Source organism: Mytilus galloprovincialis, chromosome 7 (assembly GCF_965363235.1).
Source record: "Mytilus galloprovincialis chromosome 7, xbMytGall1.hap1.1, whole genome shotgun sequence".
Lineage (NCBI taxonomy): Eukaryota > Metazoa > Mollusca > Bivalvia > Mytilida > Mytilidae > Mytilus > Mytilus galloprovincialis.
In genome coordinates, this window is record NC_134844.1 from 49623361 (window position 1) to 49638146 (window position 14786).

General features: G+C 33.5%; 1 protein-coding gene across 1 annotated transcript; it reads left to right on the forward strand.

Annotated features, from left to right (window-relative positions):
- Positions 1-2445: 2445 nt before the first annotated feature.
- Positions 2446-4432, forward strand: LOC143083195 (sec1 family domain-containing protein 1-like). Its single transcript, XM_076259442.1, has one exon. The coding sequence runs from the start codon at positions 2476-2478 to the stop codon at positions 4378-4380; it is 1905 nt and encodes a 634-aa protein (XP_076115557.1). The 5' UTR covers positions 2446-2475; the 3' UTR covers positions 4381-4432.
- Positions 4433-14786: the final 10354 nt, after the last annotated feature.

The following is a 14786-nucleotide window of genomic DNA, read 5'->3' on the forward strand; positions in this document are numbered from 1 at the left end:
AAAATCGGACTATAACAAAATCGGACTATAACAAACTCGGACTATAACAAACTCGGACTACCATTATTTATATGAAGAAATATATTGAATTAATTTTTATTTAATTTCAATGTAATCACACGACGTTACCAACATGGATTACTGCAATACAAATTATTTAGATATAGAAGGTTATGATGGTACGATTGCCAATGACTGAACCCCAAGCAAGCCACAATTTATAGAAGTTATATAAACAATATAGTTTTATATATGTTAATATATTATTTTTTTTCTGCGATGAGGCAAAAAGCTGATATATATATATATGACTATACATCATTTCTTATAATTTAATTCTATTTTAGGTTGGCACACAAGAATCAATTCAGACATCGGGAAAGCTAATGCCGCCTTCTACGTCTTAGTACCAGCACTTCATCGTGAAGCCAAGCTTGTTGCTCTAACAGTCCGCTTAGTTTCTGAAGAACAGGTCATCAGGAACCAACGCACCTGCTACAAGGAGCTGGAAGGTCGTCTTCATCAGCTATGGGACCAGTACACAGAAGGTGATATAACAGCATCCCGTCTACTTCGTGATTGTGGCAACATCTACGGTCCGTCCAATGACTAGCCTATGTTTATACTCGTGCTTTTGCTTTGACAATAACATTCATTGTCTGTATGTGCTATGTATGTTTTGTATGTTTTGTATGTGCTATGTGTTTTAAATGTGCTATATATATGCATGCTTTCAGTCTTATAGATGATGACAAAATGCTTGAGATTAAAATGTGCTTTATGTGTTATATTTTTCGTAAGTAATATTATTGAAAGACGAAATCATTGTTATGTTAATTGGTTTGTTGACATCTACTGAAATAAAATTTGTAAACCCTCTGTTTTCTTTATTAAATAGTATTGCAATGTACAGATAAATCACACCAAGACTCCACCATACATAGTATGATCAGAAACCAGAAAAACTACAACTCACTAAATTGTCTTATAATAACACAAGATTTGTACTAAAAAAAAAAAAAAAAAAACTGAAGTTCAGTTACAGCCAATACAAGACGAGACACATTTAATTGGATATTTAGTTCCCAATTTCGTGTAATAACAGGTAGTTGTGTCCTGACTTGGGTGATTAGATAGGTGTCAACAGTACATGTGCCAGTTGTTTGTTTAACTTATGGTGATTAGAAAGGTGTCAACGATACACGTGGCATGATGTCATAATCAATTAAGATATGCATATAATTAAAATTTATTCTGAGAGGGACATCATTACAAATAATAATACTGGAATGACAAATCAGTGGTAAATTTTCAATATATCAATTTCAAATAGAAGTTTTTTTGTACTTTTCTTTATATATATATATATATATATATATATAAACTAGTGTTGTCAAATCGGACATATTTGCCTAACCGGTTACTCGGATAATCGTTCGACCGATTAACCGGTTAACCGGTAGTTTTTTAAGTTGGTGTTTTAAAGCCTAGTTATCTATTACAGTACCCTACACATAGATATAAGATGAGGCATGAGTTTCAATATGACAATCTTCCATCCAAGTCATAAATTTACACTTTTAGAACTGAAGTTTGTCCTTTGTTGGCATTATAAGGCTTGTCTGTGAGGATTCCTGGCGAAGGTTGACTTTTAATAATCAAATACACCGTATCAACTATTTCGTTTTTACCAACTTCAGATTGAAAAATTAAAAAAAACTTCTTGATGATGATCTCGTAGAATTAAATATGTCTGAAACCGATTATTCTTTCCTTTTCTCTTGTTGTCTCCGAACCAGTAAACTTAATAGGTATTGGATCATCAAAATTGACAATACTACACAAACATTGAGGAAAAATTATATGAGTCTGAAAGATTGTGTAACAATACCGATAAATAGATGGAAAACAAAACACTAAAAAGTGTTGAATATCATTGCACAAAGATGGAAAAACTGAACAGATATATATATCTTGTTAACGTATTTTTTTTTTTATTCCCTTCAAAAATGTTCAAAAATAAATTATTTAATTAATTGTAGATAAAAATTCATTTTAAATTAAGAATTGAAAATTAATTTCCAATGACAGCAACAATCAACATTATACTTATATTCTTATAGTAGTCCGAGTTTGGTATAGTCCGAGTTTGTTATAGTCCGATTTTGGGAGGCCGAGTTTGTTATAGTCCGAGTTTGTTATAGTCCGATTTTGTTATAGGCCGAGATATCATGGATTCTAAAATTTTACTCATCAGGGATTTACTTTTTGGAATAAAGTATTTTTTTCTTGGCAAATACTGAGTCATTTGTTATTTAATTTAAATTATGTGTAGTTTAAATTCGGTTCCAAGGGTTCTGGAAAACAATCTAATGACTGTTGTGATTAATCAAAGTGAAAGTGAAAGTAGAGTTGTCCTTCTTTGGTCAATGTCATAAATGCCACGTCAACCTCCAGGTGGCAGTAACAACAAACATGGCTTCCATTAGGGAGAAACAAGTTCTTGCTTTAAAACGAATGCTTAATTTTAACACCCCTCCAACAAAATCAAGCTCAGCAGAGCCACAATGGAAAGTACTCGTCTATGATAGGTTTGGTCAAGACATAATCTCGCCGTTATTGACCGTCAAAGAGCTCCGAGAGTTGGGAGTAACTCTTCACTTGAATCTTCATTCAGATCGGGATTCTATTCCAGATGTTCCGGCTATTTATTTTGTATTACCAACTGATGACAACATTAGAAGAATATGTCAAGACATACAGAACCAGCTGTATGACTCGTATTACATGAATTTCATATCTGCTATTTCCAGGCAGAAACTTGAAGACATTGCCCAAACAGCTATTCAATGCAATTGTGTACAACAGGTTTCCAAAGTTTTTGATCAATATTTGAACTTCATTTCATTAGAAGAAGACATGTTTACCTTAAGAAATCTTGACAAAGAACTATCATATTATGAAATAAACAAAGGTGACGTCAAAGACACTGAAATGGAGCAGATCATGGATACTATCGTTGACAGTTTGTTTTCTGTTTTTGTAACACTGGGTACCGTGCCCATCATTCGATGCCCAAGAGGTAACGCAGCAGAAATGGTTGCAGAGAAATTGGACAAAAAGTTGAGAGAGAATCTAAGAGATGCCAGGAACAGCTTTTTCACTACTGACAATATACAGGCTGGGCAGTTTAGTTTTCAAAGGCCATTATTAGTTTTGCTGGATCGAAATCTAGATTTAGCCACTATGCTCCATCATACATGGACATATCAAGCGTTAGCGCATGATGTATTCAATCTTCTCCTGAACCGAGTTGAAATAGAAGAATCTATAGAAGTTAAAGGTCCAGCTGGCAATATGATGACAAAAAAGAAAAAGAAAAGCTATGATCTGAATCCGTCTGATAGATTTTGGGAAAAGGAAAAGGGTAGTCCATTCCCACAAGTTGCAGAAGCTGTCCAAGAACAGTTAGAAACCTACAAGACACATGAAGATGAAATAAAGAAAATGAAATCGGCAATGGGTCTTGAGGGTGATGATGAAGTAGCATTCAGTATGATGAATGATACAACTGCCAAACTTACTTCAACAGTAAGCTCATTGCCAGAGTTGCTAGAAATGAAGCGTTTGATTGACATGCACACTAACATTGCTACTGCCATGTTGGAACACATAAAGCACCGTAAACTAGATGTCTACTTTGAAATGGAAGAAAAAATGATGAGCAAGGCACTTTTAGACAAATCGCTGATGGACATTATATCAGACCCTGATTTAGGAACACCGGAAGACAAAGTCAGAATATTTATCATAGCATTGATCTGTGGTCCACCAATGAGTGATGCTGAAATTGATCAATATTGCGTAGCCTTGACCGGTGCTAACTGTGAGGTAGCACCAATCACGTTCATTCGTAGATGGCGAGCTTATAATAAAATGAATGCAGCGCCAAGTCAATATGGAGGAGGGGGAACAACAACTGTAGGAATGTTTAACAAATTAATGAATAAAAGTTCACAGTTTCTTATGGAAGGAGTTAAAAACTTGGTTATTAAAAGGCACAATTTGCCAGCCACTAGAATTGTGGATGGACTTATGGAGTCAAAGACATTGCAAGAAATTGAAGACTATCGTTACTTTGACCCAAAACTTTTACGTTCAGATTCATCCTCAGTTCCTAGAAACAAATCTCCATTCCAAGAAGCTTATGTGTTTATGATCGGAGGTGGAAATTACATTGAATACCAAAATTTAATAGACTATGCCAAATCAAAATCATCATCAAGTGCTGGACAAAAGAAAATCGTTTATGGGTGTAGTCAGCTTGTTAATGCAGCAAGATTTTTAGAACAGCTTGGCCATCTTGGCCAAGAAATGTAAATTAACAGGGGGATAAATAAATGTATTGTGAAATTAAATATTAAATTATTCAGTTTTTGTAATGAATCCTTTTTGTCGAGCCTTCGACTTTAGTTGAAAAAGCGAGACTAAGCGATCCTACATTCCGTTGTCGGCGTCCACAAATATTCACTCTGTGGTTAAAGTTTTTGAAATTTTAATAACTTTCTTAAACTATACTGAATTTCTACCAAACTTGGACAGAAGCTTGTTTATGATCATAAGAAAGTATCCAGAAGTAAATTTTGTAAAAATAAAATTCCATTTTTTCCGTATTTTACTTATAAATGGACTTAGTTTTTCTGCGAGGAAACATTACATTCACTCTGTGGTTAAAGTTTTTAAAATTTTAATAACTTTCATAAACTATCCTTGATTTGTTCCAAACTTGGACAGAAGCTTGTTTATGATCATAAGATAGTATCAAGAAGAAAATTTTGTAAAAATAAATTTCCACTTTTCCGTATTTAACTTATAAATGGACTTAGTTTTTCTGCGAGGAAACATTACATTCACTCTGTGGTTAAAGTTTTTAAAAATTTTAATAACTTTCATAAACTATCCTTGATTTGTACTAAACTTGGACAGAAGCTTGTTTATGATCATAAGATAGTATCAAGAAGAAAATTTTGTTAAAATAAATTTCCACTTTTCCGTATTTTACTTATAAATGGACTTAGTTTTTTTGCCAGAAACAAAACATTCACTCTGTGGTTTAAGTTTTTAAAATTTTTATAATGTTCTTAAACTATCCTGGATTTCTACCAAACTTAGACAAAAGCTTGTTTCTGATCATAAGATGTTATTCAGAAGTAAATTTTGTAAAAAAAAAATTCACTTTTTCCGTATTTTACTTATAAATGGACTTAGTTTTTCTTCCAGTTAACATTACATACAGTCTGCAGTTAAAGTTTATAAAACATTTATTAGATTCATAAACTATCCTGGATTTTTTTTACCAAACTTGGAAGCTTCTTTCAATCAAAAGGCAGTATCGAGAGGGAAATTTTTATTGATGTTTTTCCTCATTTTTGTTGAGTCTGCGATTAACAGCAAAAGTAGGCGAGACACTGGGTTCCGTGGAACCCTTACAAATTTTTTGTGTGTCAATGGTTTAACAAGCTATACTTCATGTACATGTACATTTTACAACATGCACAATATAAAAAAAAAAGATATGGTGTGATTGCAAATGAGACAACTCTCCATACATACACCCGGTATATGCCATAAGAGACAAAATTACACAGACATTAACAATAGGTCGCTGTATGGCCTTCAACAATGAGCAAACTCCCTACCACATAGTTAGCTGTAAAAGACCCTGAAATGAATTATGTAAAATAATTATAATTAAGAGAAGACATACAGAATAAATTCAAGCTGTATACATCCATTATTTTGAACTCATTTTCATTTAAAAAGGTGAATGCTTAAAAAACAGCATTTTGTCTTGCCTTTTTGTGTAGCAGAATTTAATGGATCAGTGATCGAGGTAAAGTTTTTGTGGTCAAGTCCATATTGTTGATATGCATTATGGCAACTTATTTTGAATTTTGAAATTTTTGTAAGGTTTTCTTGTCTGACTGACAGGTTTTCTCTAACTTGGCATCAATTTCATGGTTTATAGGTCAATGTAAAGTTGTTGAGGTTTGTTGTTTCTCAGACACTATAAACAACTGATATATTTATTGTTGTATAAAAATGACAAGATGTGATATGATGGCCATTGAGACCATTTTCCACAAGAGACCAAATGCAACTGAAATTAACAAGTATACATGTAGGTCACTGTGAGGCCTTCAACAATGAATAAAACCGCATACTGGTAGTCCGGTACAAGTATAAAAGGTTTGTCGAACTTTCTCCAAAACTGAGGTCGTTAACGCAAAACTGACATCAGTTGAAATGATCAACAGGTCAAAAGTCTGTCTCCCTTGGAGTTTTTAAAATGAATAGAATGTATAGCAAAAACAGATATTCAGAAAAGTCCTGGAGGAAATGCTCAATTGAAACCTTACATGAGTTATTGCCCTTGAGATATGATTTTAACCCATTTATTCAGACACCATATACAGCAACTGTTTAGGGTAAATATGATATACAAATAAAGTCAACACAACTGAAAACATTATGGGCCCTCTATAGGAGTTATTGCCCTTGAAAGATGGTTTTAACTTTATGTTTAATTGCACTTGAATGGTATTTTTCATCTTTTGCAGAAACCATCATTTAGCTAAAACTTTCAAGTAGCAAAAATTTTAAATGCATAATTAGGTCTTTCCACCTTTCCGTGTGGAAAGACATATTGAATTTCTTCTGATTATTTTTTTTTTTCTTCCGCCTTATTTTTTTCTTGCAGTGTAAAAATGTTTCAAAAGATGTCGCTTAGTTTTTTTGTATATGATATCATACAGTCTATACACTTTGAAACTGACCCTGTTGAACCATACACTTTTCTTTGTAAGAGTTACTTCCCCAAACACTGTTTTTCTTGTTATGAAATCTCCTCCGCAACCGTAGAACAAAGCGACAAATTTATTTTTCCAAGTTGCTCATTATATCCTCAGGATGTTGGGTTTCATTTTGAATGAAGCTTTACGAAGATTCCATATGAGAGTTATTTCCCCTTTTGTATTGAAATAAATGAAATGTATTTGTAACTGGAAAATCATAAGTGATAGAGGCCTAGGGTCTTTTGATTTGAGGTCCTTGGTCCAATAAAATGAAATTTGGGTCAAGGTCAAAGGTCAAGAACATGTTAAAAATTTTGATTTTGGCTTGTTATCTTTAATTTTCAGAAATATAAGATATCGACAAAATATTTTCAAACAAATGTTAGTTGCCACATGTTGTAACACGTAAATTTTATTTAAAAGGGTACGTAGACATTTGAAGTGAGTTTTCCCCACTTTTATATCTAATATTAGTTGTATGGGGATATAACTCATTAACAATATAAAGTAGAGGTCTAGAATCTTTTGATTTGAGGTCCTTGGTTGATGACCTTGAAATCGAGCTCAAGGTCATAGGAAAATTTAACGTTCTAGATTTTGTCCTATGCTTTTATCTCGTATGTATGCAAGATAAAGACATTGGACTTTTTGCAATAGGCTGCAAGCAATGTGACCTTGAAAAATCCAACCGGAAGTGTACTTTTGTTAACCGGAAGTAGCTATTTTTAAAACTAAATGTAAAAGTATATAAAACCATATATTTTTGGAATCCGTGTCAAACTATCAAAAAATACAGGAAGTAACATCTTTGAAACTGGAAGTAAAAATTATCTCCCTTATACATACCTTTTTGTATAGAAACCATATATTTTTGGAATCCGCATTCAATAAGCTGTTATTTGATGCTGAAATTGACATTTGAAACCAAATTTTAATATTTGCATATCAAAATAGATCCTTACTGGTGGAAAGACCTTCAATTGTTCTCTGAACAATTGGTTTTTAATTATTACTTGGATGTGTATACAAATCCTTGATGTCAACACAGTTGAAAGGGTAAACAGATTTCTTTAAGGAGTAATTGCCCTTGAATGGTATTTTTTTACCACTTTTATGAGCTTCTGCAGACACTGATTGATACAAATCAGCAATCAAGAGCAAAAATGTTTGTTTATCAAAGTATGTGAACATTTTTGGAATCGTCAATTGACCCTTTAAAGGAGTTATTACCTGTGAAATGTGACTATTAAAGTACACAACAGCCAGGGTGGATTTTGCTTTTTCCACCGGCCCACCTGTGCCCACTCTAGCTAAAACTCTTTTTTTTTGTAAAAATGTTGATTATAAATGCTTATCTGCTTTTTTCAAATGATTGTACTTGCAAGTCTTATGATTAAACATAAGAAATTGCATGCCCACTCCTATGGGTGGGCAGAGTGGACAAGCTAGAAATGTTGTCCACTCCTACTGTGGCCAGGTGGACAAACTATACAAGCATTGACAAGAATACTCTTTCCAAGCTCCGTTTGTTTTCATTGAAAGAAGAAAAGAATGAATTCCCGTAAGCTTGTTAGAAGGGAATATTAGCCTATGTTTTTAAGGACCCCTTTAGATGATTCATATTTTTTTCTTTGTGTTTGAAACTAGAGTTTTAAGCTTAAGGCGAAGTGTACGTAATTGCACGCCTCTAGCGGAATACGGGATTAAAAACGTTCGTCGTTAGTTACGCAAGTTATCTCCCTTACTCCAAGAAAGGACACACGAAAGAGAAACTACTTTCTTCGGTCTATAATGAATCCAACAAGCACGCCTGTGCTGTCTTTAACCTCATAGAAATTATCTAAATAACTCCAATTAGAAATCACAGCATTCTTTACGTTGTTCTGTGTGCAGCCTGACTTAAAAACATTGTTTAGACGCGTAGGAGAAGGCATTTCGTGTTTATGATATCAACAGAAAGAAAAAACGCCTCACAACAAAATTATAAACAAATAAACAAATAAACATGTAACAATTTTTCTTCTATTGACATCAAATTAATTAAAATGAAACCTGAATTGACCCAACAATATCGTTTTAAAAAGCCGTAGTCTTGAACGAAAAACACAGTACTCAACGTAAAGTTTTATAATAGGTTACACATAATTAATGAAAGACGTGTGAATTTAATTGTTTAATTAAAAAGACGTTGAAATGTTCGTATTTTGTGCAATTGAAAATTTAAGGACAGGATTTATATTCATATAAGAAATCAGCAATACCAAGAGAATAATTTGACCACTTGTGCAAAACTTACCAGTCGGAAGAACAAAGACGGAAAACAAACAAAAAATTAACAAATTATGCCCCAAAAATTACTCATTAACTTCAAAATTTTCTTACTCTAACATTTATCTTAAAATAAGTAAAAATTATGTCATTCAACTCCCAGTTTTCAACTTTTCTACATGTGCAGAAAATAAACAGGTGTCTTCTATTCCGTCCGCAATTTATGGGAAAACTAAATCTAAATTTAGAACCATATTGAAATTGAAAGTACACATGTAAGATAAAATATAACATGTCATTTCTTCTATTTCGAAGAGATATATAGCGAAATCTGTTTTCTTTTATTGTGCCTGTGTGCATCATTCAAAATTAGAGAATGTAATTTTGAAGTATCAAGTCTCAATCCAAGATTATGAATGAATAAAATATAGAATTACGGTGGGGGGGGGGGGGGGGGGTATGACCTTTATCGGAACTCCGGGATCGGGTGTTTTTAAGCTCGGGATTTCGGGATTGACCCTTTCGGGATCCGGGAATTCTATTTCCGAATTTCGGGTAGTTGGGATTTAAATTTTTTTTTAATTCGGGACCTCGCCGGATTTCGTGTTTTTAAGCCCGGGATTTCGGGATCTGGATCCTTCCTTCCCTCCTCCCTCTATTATGGTTAAAGAAAAAAGGTCAGGGAAGTTTTGTGATACTTGTAACTGCAATTTAATATTTAGTGGAATGAGAGGTGAAATGTGTTCAGACTATTACATTTCGATTTTTTTTTTAAATTTAACCAAAGTTTACTGCAAGGGGTGTTTAACGACCTCGATGATTATCCATGAGGATCTCGCACTCGGTCAGCTCTAGGTTTTCACCTAGTTCATGATCATACAAGAATTGAGAAGCCTGTGGTTTACTAGTCTTATAATATGAGACTTTGGAGTTCATATAATTTACATTCAACGTTTTTATCGAATATTTCAAGGCTTTTTGACTATCAATGGTGATCCCCTCTTCCAATTGATTGGATAAAATGAATGGATTGCCGCCCCTATTTCTAACTGAAGACCTATAAACTGACTGGTATTCCAATTTGTTAAAAGAAATAATTGGTATCTCTATTGATTCAATATCGTAATGCCGAAAAACAATCATTTGTTTCCACGAATTCCGAACAGCTAGAAATATATTCCCGAGTTTCAATTTGAGTAACTCGAATAATTCAAGCCCTTTCCATGTCCGATTTTCTCCCACACGAGAAATGTAGCATTCGTACATCAGCTGAATAAAACGACTGAATTATTCGGGTTACAATTTGTGTAGATCCCGAATGCACATAAAAGTAAAGGTCCAGTCCGACTTTCGGAATGGACTGTTTTTTTTACTTTGCTAGCTCGATGATTACTACTGTCTGCATGAAGACATATTCCCACATTATTCTCACAGTTTGTTCATACTCCTAAAGGCTCCTGATGCTTAGTGTAGAAGTAGCAAATTCATATTTTGAAGAATTATGTTTGGGTTTATCCTTAACTCTCTAAACAGAATACAGTCAGACCGACGAAGCTGTGTATGTTAACTTTTTACTCCAATGACCTTCTGACAATTTGTTGTTGACCTAATGATTATAGTAATTTGATTTGACCTATGAACCATGACAATGATATCAAGGTCAGATTAACACTGCCAGACTTACATGTACATCTTACAATAAGTTCATACATTAAATATAGTTGACCTTTAATTTGTTTGAAATGTAAGAGAAACCGACCAAACCACGAAACCTTTTAAGTGTTCAGTGAACCTAGAACAAGAGGTTCTGAAGAGCCTGAAACGCACATCATTGAGAATATATCATTTCTATATTAATAATAATTATAACTTTCATTGCTATCAGCTATATTTGCTTATTTGTAATTGTATTTGTGTTCAGTTTTGCTGTTCACTTTATTAAAGCTTTCGAAATACTAATACTATTAATTGGGTCGGAAAATTGTTGAAACCAGTCAAAATCGTCATTAAAGGACAATAAATCATATTAGTCTGAAGATTTTGACTTGTTGTTTTTTTCCGGATTTCTTTTTAAATTTCTCTCTATATCCACTATGGTTTTGACAAATTAGACATTAGACATTAGACATTATTTTATTAAACCAATCATGGGCCCTTGTCGGGCAAGATACAAAAAAAAAACATCATAATAAAATGATTATATAAACATTAGTGAAATACACAATAAGTAATACACAAATAATGAATTGATAATATGAGCAATGTAGGATATAATTAAGGTAAGAGTCATTGAGTGCAATGAGATCGACTTAATATTAAAAGAATATGATATAAAGTTTATTAATACGGGAAAAAAAAAAGAAAAGTAAAAATAGAACCAGGAATATAGTATCTCATTCTGCAGTAGTTCTCCTCATGACCAGTGCACAGCAGTGAGGAAATGGTTACAAAAATTATCACTCAAGGGAAATAACTCATTTTAGATATTTACTGTTCATCTCTATCTTTAATGTATATATAGGTTCTGCAGAATACACTATAGCTCAGATGGATTTTGCTTTGTCAGTGGCAGATCCAGAGGGGGGCGTAGAGGGCGTATGCCCCCCCCCCCTTTGCTCGGGATTTTTTTTTTTTTTTTTTTTTTTTTTGGTAAAATGGCTAATCAGACTAGACTTCGTGAACTTTGCCATTTCCCGTGTACTATAGTATTTAATTTTTATGCGACAATTCTTTACTTATAAAGATATTTTTCGCTGGATTTTACTGATTGTCAAAGTCATGTAATTCTCTATGGTGGAGTTGAACAGTGCGTCGAAAAAAACGTCGCTTAAACATTTTGAAATTCAAATTACAGTAACACATTGCTAGCTTATGCTGAGGATGACAATCATGACACCTTCAAAGCGACACAGGATTGAGCAAGAACGTATCACATGAACAAAAGTTCCACGGCAATATTATTTACCTACGAAAACATGTTTAACTCCAAACGCCCAAGCCAATTTTAAAATAACATAGCTGAATAATGATCCCCAGTCAGTATAAGCTCTAGATATATTTAAAGTCTAAGGTACGAACCATTTGATTTGAGGAGACAGTCTGAGATATTTGAGAGAAAAAAAAATAACTCTGATTTTTGCCTCAAACAAAAATTCTGGCTGTATCTGGATTGACAACAATAAATTAATCATGTCCACTGTTTTTGCTATTAGCAACACAAATTTCCAACAGAATTATTTAACATTAAATGAACATGATGAATAAAAACGGGCATTTTTTTGGTGGCAGGGGTTTGCATGTCTGAACGAAATGTCTGTTTCGCCCAATCTAATTAAAAACCGATCTCTCATCGCTCCCGTTTTCTGATATGTCGCGTGGGAGATCTAACGAAATCCGCTTTGAGGTCACATGTGAGTGAACTAGAAGTTATGAATTTATAATGATATGCAAATGAGTTGACGACCTATTAATAAGCCAATCAAAAAAGTTTATGAATTATTTTAACTGACGATTTCGTCGTATATAAAACGAGTTACATCCCTTTACCTTACGATAAACTTCCCAAGATCGTGGAAGACTCAATTTCATTGGTCGAAAAAGACACTCCTACGAGGTCACTCACATGTGACCTCAAAGCGGGTTTCATTAGATCTCCCACGCGACATATCAGAAAACGGGAGCGATGAAAGATCGGCTTTTAATTAGATTGTGTTTCGCCGAACTGATATATTAAATACTTTTTTCAAAACCAGACTGCAACCTGCCTGATGGGTGTGGCCTTTATGTCTCCATTTGTCGACCGTCATTCATTAATTCGTTGTCATTTCAGACTAAATCTTAGCCTTTGGTTGATTTGGAACCCCTCACTTCCCTCAATTTTGTTGGGTGAAACATATTAACCAAACATTTGGATAAGAAATTGCTTGTTTGTCTTTTTTAACTTGTGCCGGCCGTATTGTAAATTTCATTGAATACCCCGGCGTATATCTTGTTTACAACAAGAAATCTGTGAAGTTATGATAACTTAACTTACAACAAAACAGCGAGAATTTTCCATGTCTATTTTCTATTGACAAGTTCCACATCAAATTTATCAGTTCATAGCTTTGGATCCATACTATCATTGTATGATAGACAATTAATAGAGAGAATACAGCATCGAAAATATCCAACCCTTACACTTTACAGCAACTACAAAATATATATGCCCCATACCAGTAACCGTTTGAAAAGTGCATATTACACTTATTTTATGTTTTTAGCTCCAAAAAGGTCCCAAAAATTTTTCGCCTCGCTGCGCTCGGCAATCTTAGAAACTTTGCCCCCTTTCCAAATCCTGCATGAATCCGCCCCTGGTATATAATATCATGTCCCTGGTAAAAGACAATATATCCTTTCAGACCTAGTGTTTGATATCAGAAAACTAACGTTTTACAAAATTACCGAAAACTTGAATGAATGACTTGCATACATGTGTAATGACTAAGGTTGTCAATTTGTACCTGCCCAACAAATACTAAAATGCAATAGTTCAACAAAAAGCTTTATTAGACTGGCCTTCTGTTGAACCAAAACAAAACAATTTTACGGACAACTCCTATATGTTTAGCTTAATAATAAAACATGACCATATAAATCAGATTGTGAAGTACAACTTTTAATCAAATTCCTTCAAATGGGATATTTCCACTACCTGTAATGAAATTTATGTCAGGCGTAATAGGGTACACGTAATTTGGCGGTATTCTTTCTTATTTGTTTAGGACGAAATTTTAAAGTTAAATCAGTAGAGTGACTGTTTAATTATGCCATCACGTACGCGAACCTAAATTATTTCTACATGGTAAACAAGAAATATATGTATGGGTAAGGATTCTTGCAAATATAAATATGTGAAGGGTGTGTATTTTTCAAACTGCCTAAGTCAGACTCTGTATCATACAAATATTATGTTGAAACCCCTTCCCCTACATGATTAACAGCTGTTATGCCAGTCGTTGAAACCTGTTCATAAAGTACGTGTGATAAATTTTTTATTTGACTAAAATCCTGTGATTGCTACGCATCAAATCAGAGTTATCTTTCTTGCCTACTTGTAGACGATATTGGGAAAGAAAAATTTGTAGGTCATAACTTCAGAATTGGGCAAGAGTATTAAGAAGTTCTGTATTTTTATTTTAGCAACCCCTTCAAAATGCACGAACTTGAAATGAACTTAAATTTCTTCTATTTAATCCACAACCGCCCTTTCGTCAGAAAAAAAAAATATGCCAAGAACAATATAAACTAATCAGCCTGATAAGCCTTCAATGCATTATTCACATTTCGGACCTTAATTCATAACTTGAACAGCAAGTTGTGTTGCATGTTTTTCTAAAAAAAAAAAAAAAAAAAAAGGACCGAAAATAAAATAGTAAAATGTATTTAACATGGTTAACATGACTGTGCTCGATTCACTGCATGGTGATTTAATACAAAAAATTAACCAGGATTTTATAAAAATCTGAATTGTAAACCTACTAATCCTATTTACGGATTAGAGTGTAAAAATGGTATAACCTCTTAAAATTAACGCATTGGCATATGTCTGTGAAACACAAGGCAGGCCGACTAAACAAACTATTGTACTACAATGTATAACGAAATATCTATAGTTTAATAAGA

What these genes read in the sequence shown, in the direction of transcription:
- LOC143083195 (XM_076259442.1), top strand. Translation starts at nt 2,476, where the DNA reads ATGGCTTCCATTAGGGAGAAACAAGTTCTTGCTTTAAAACGAATGCTT.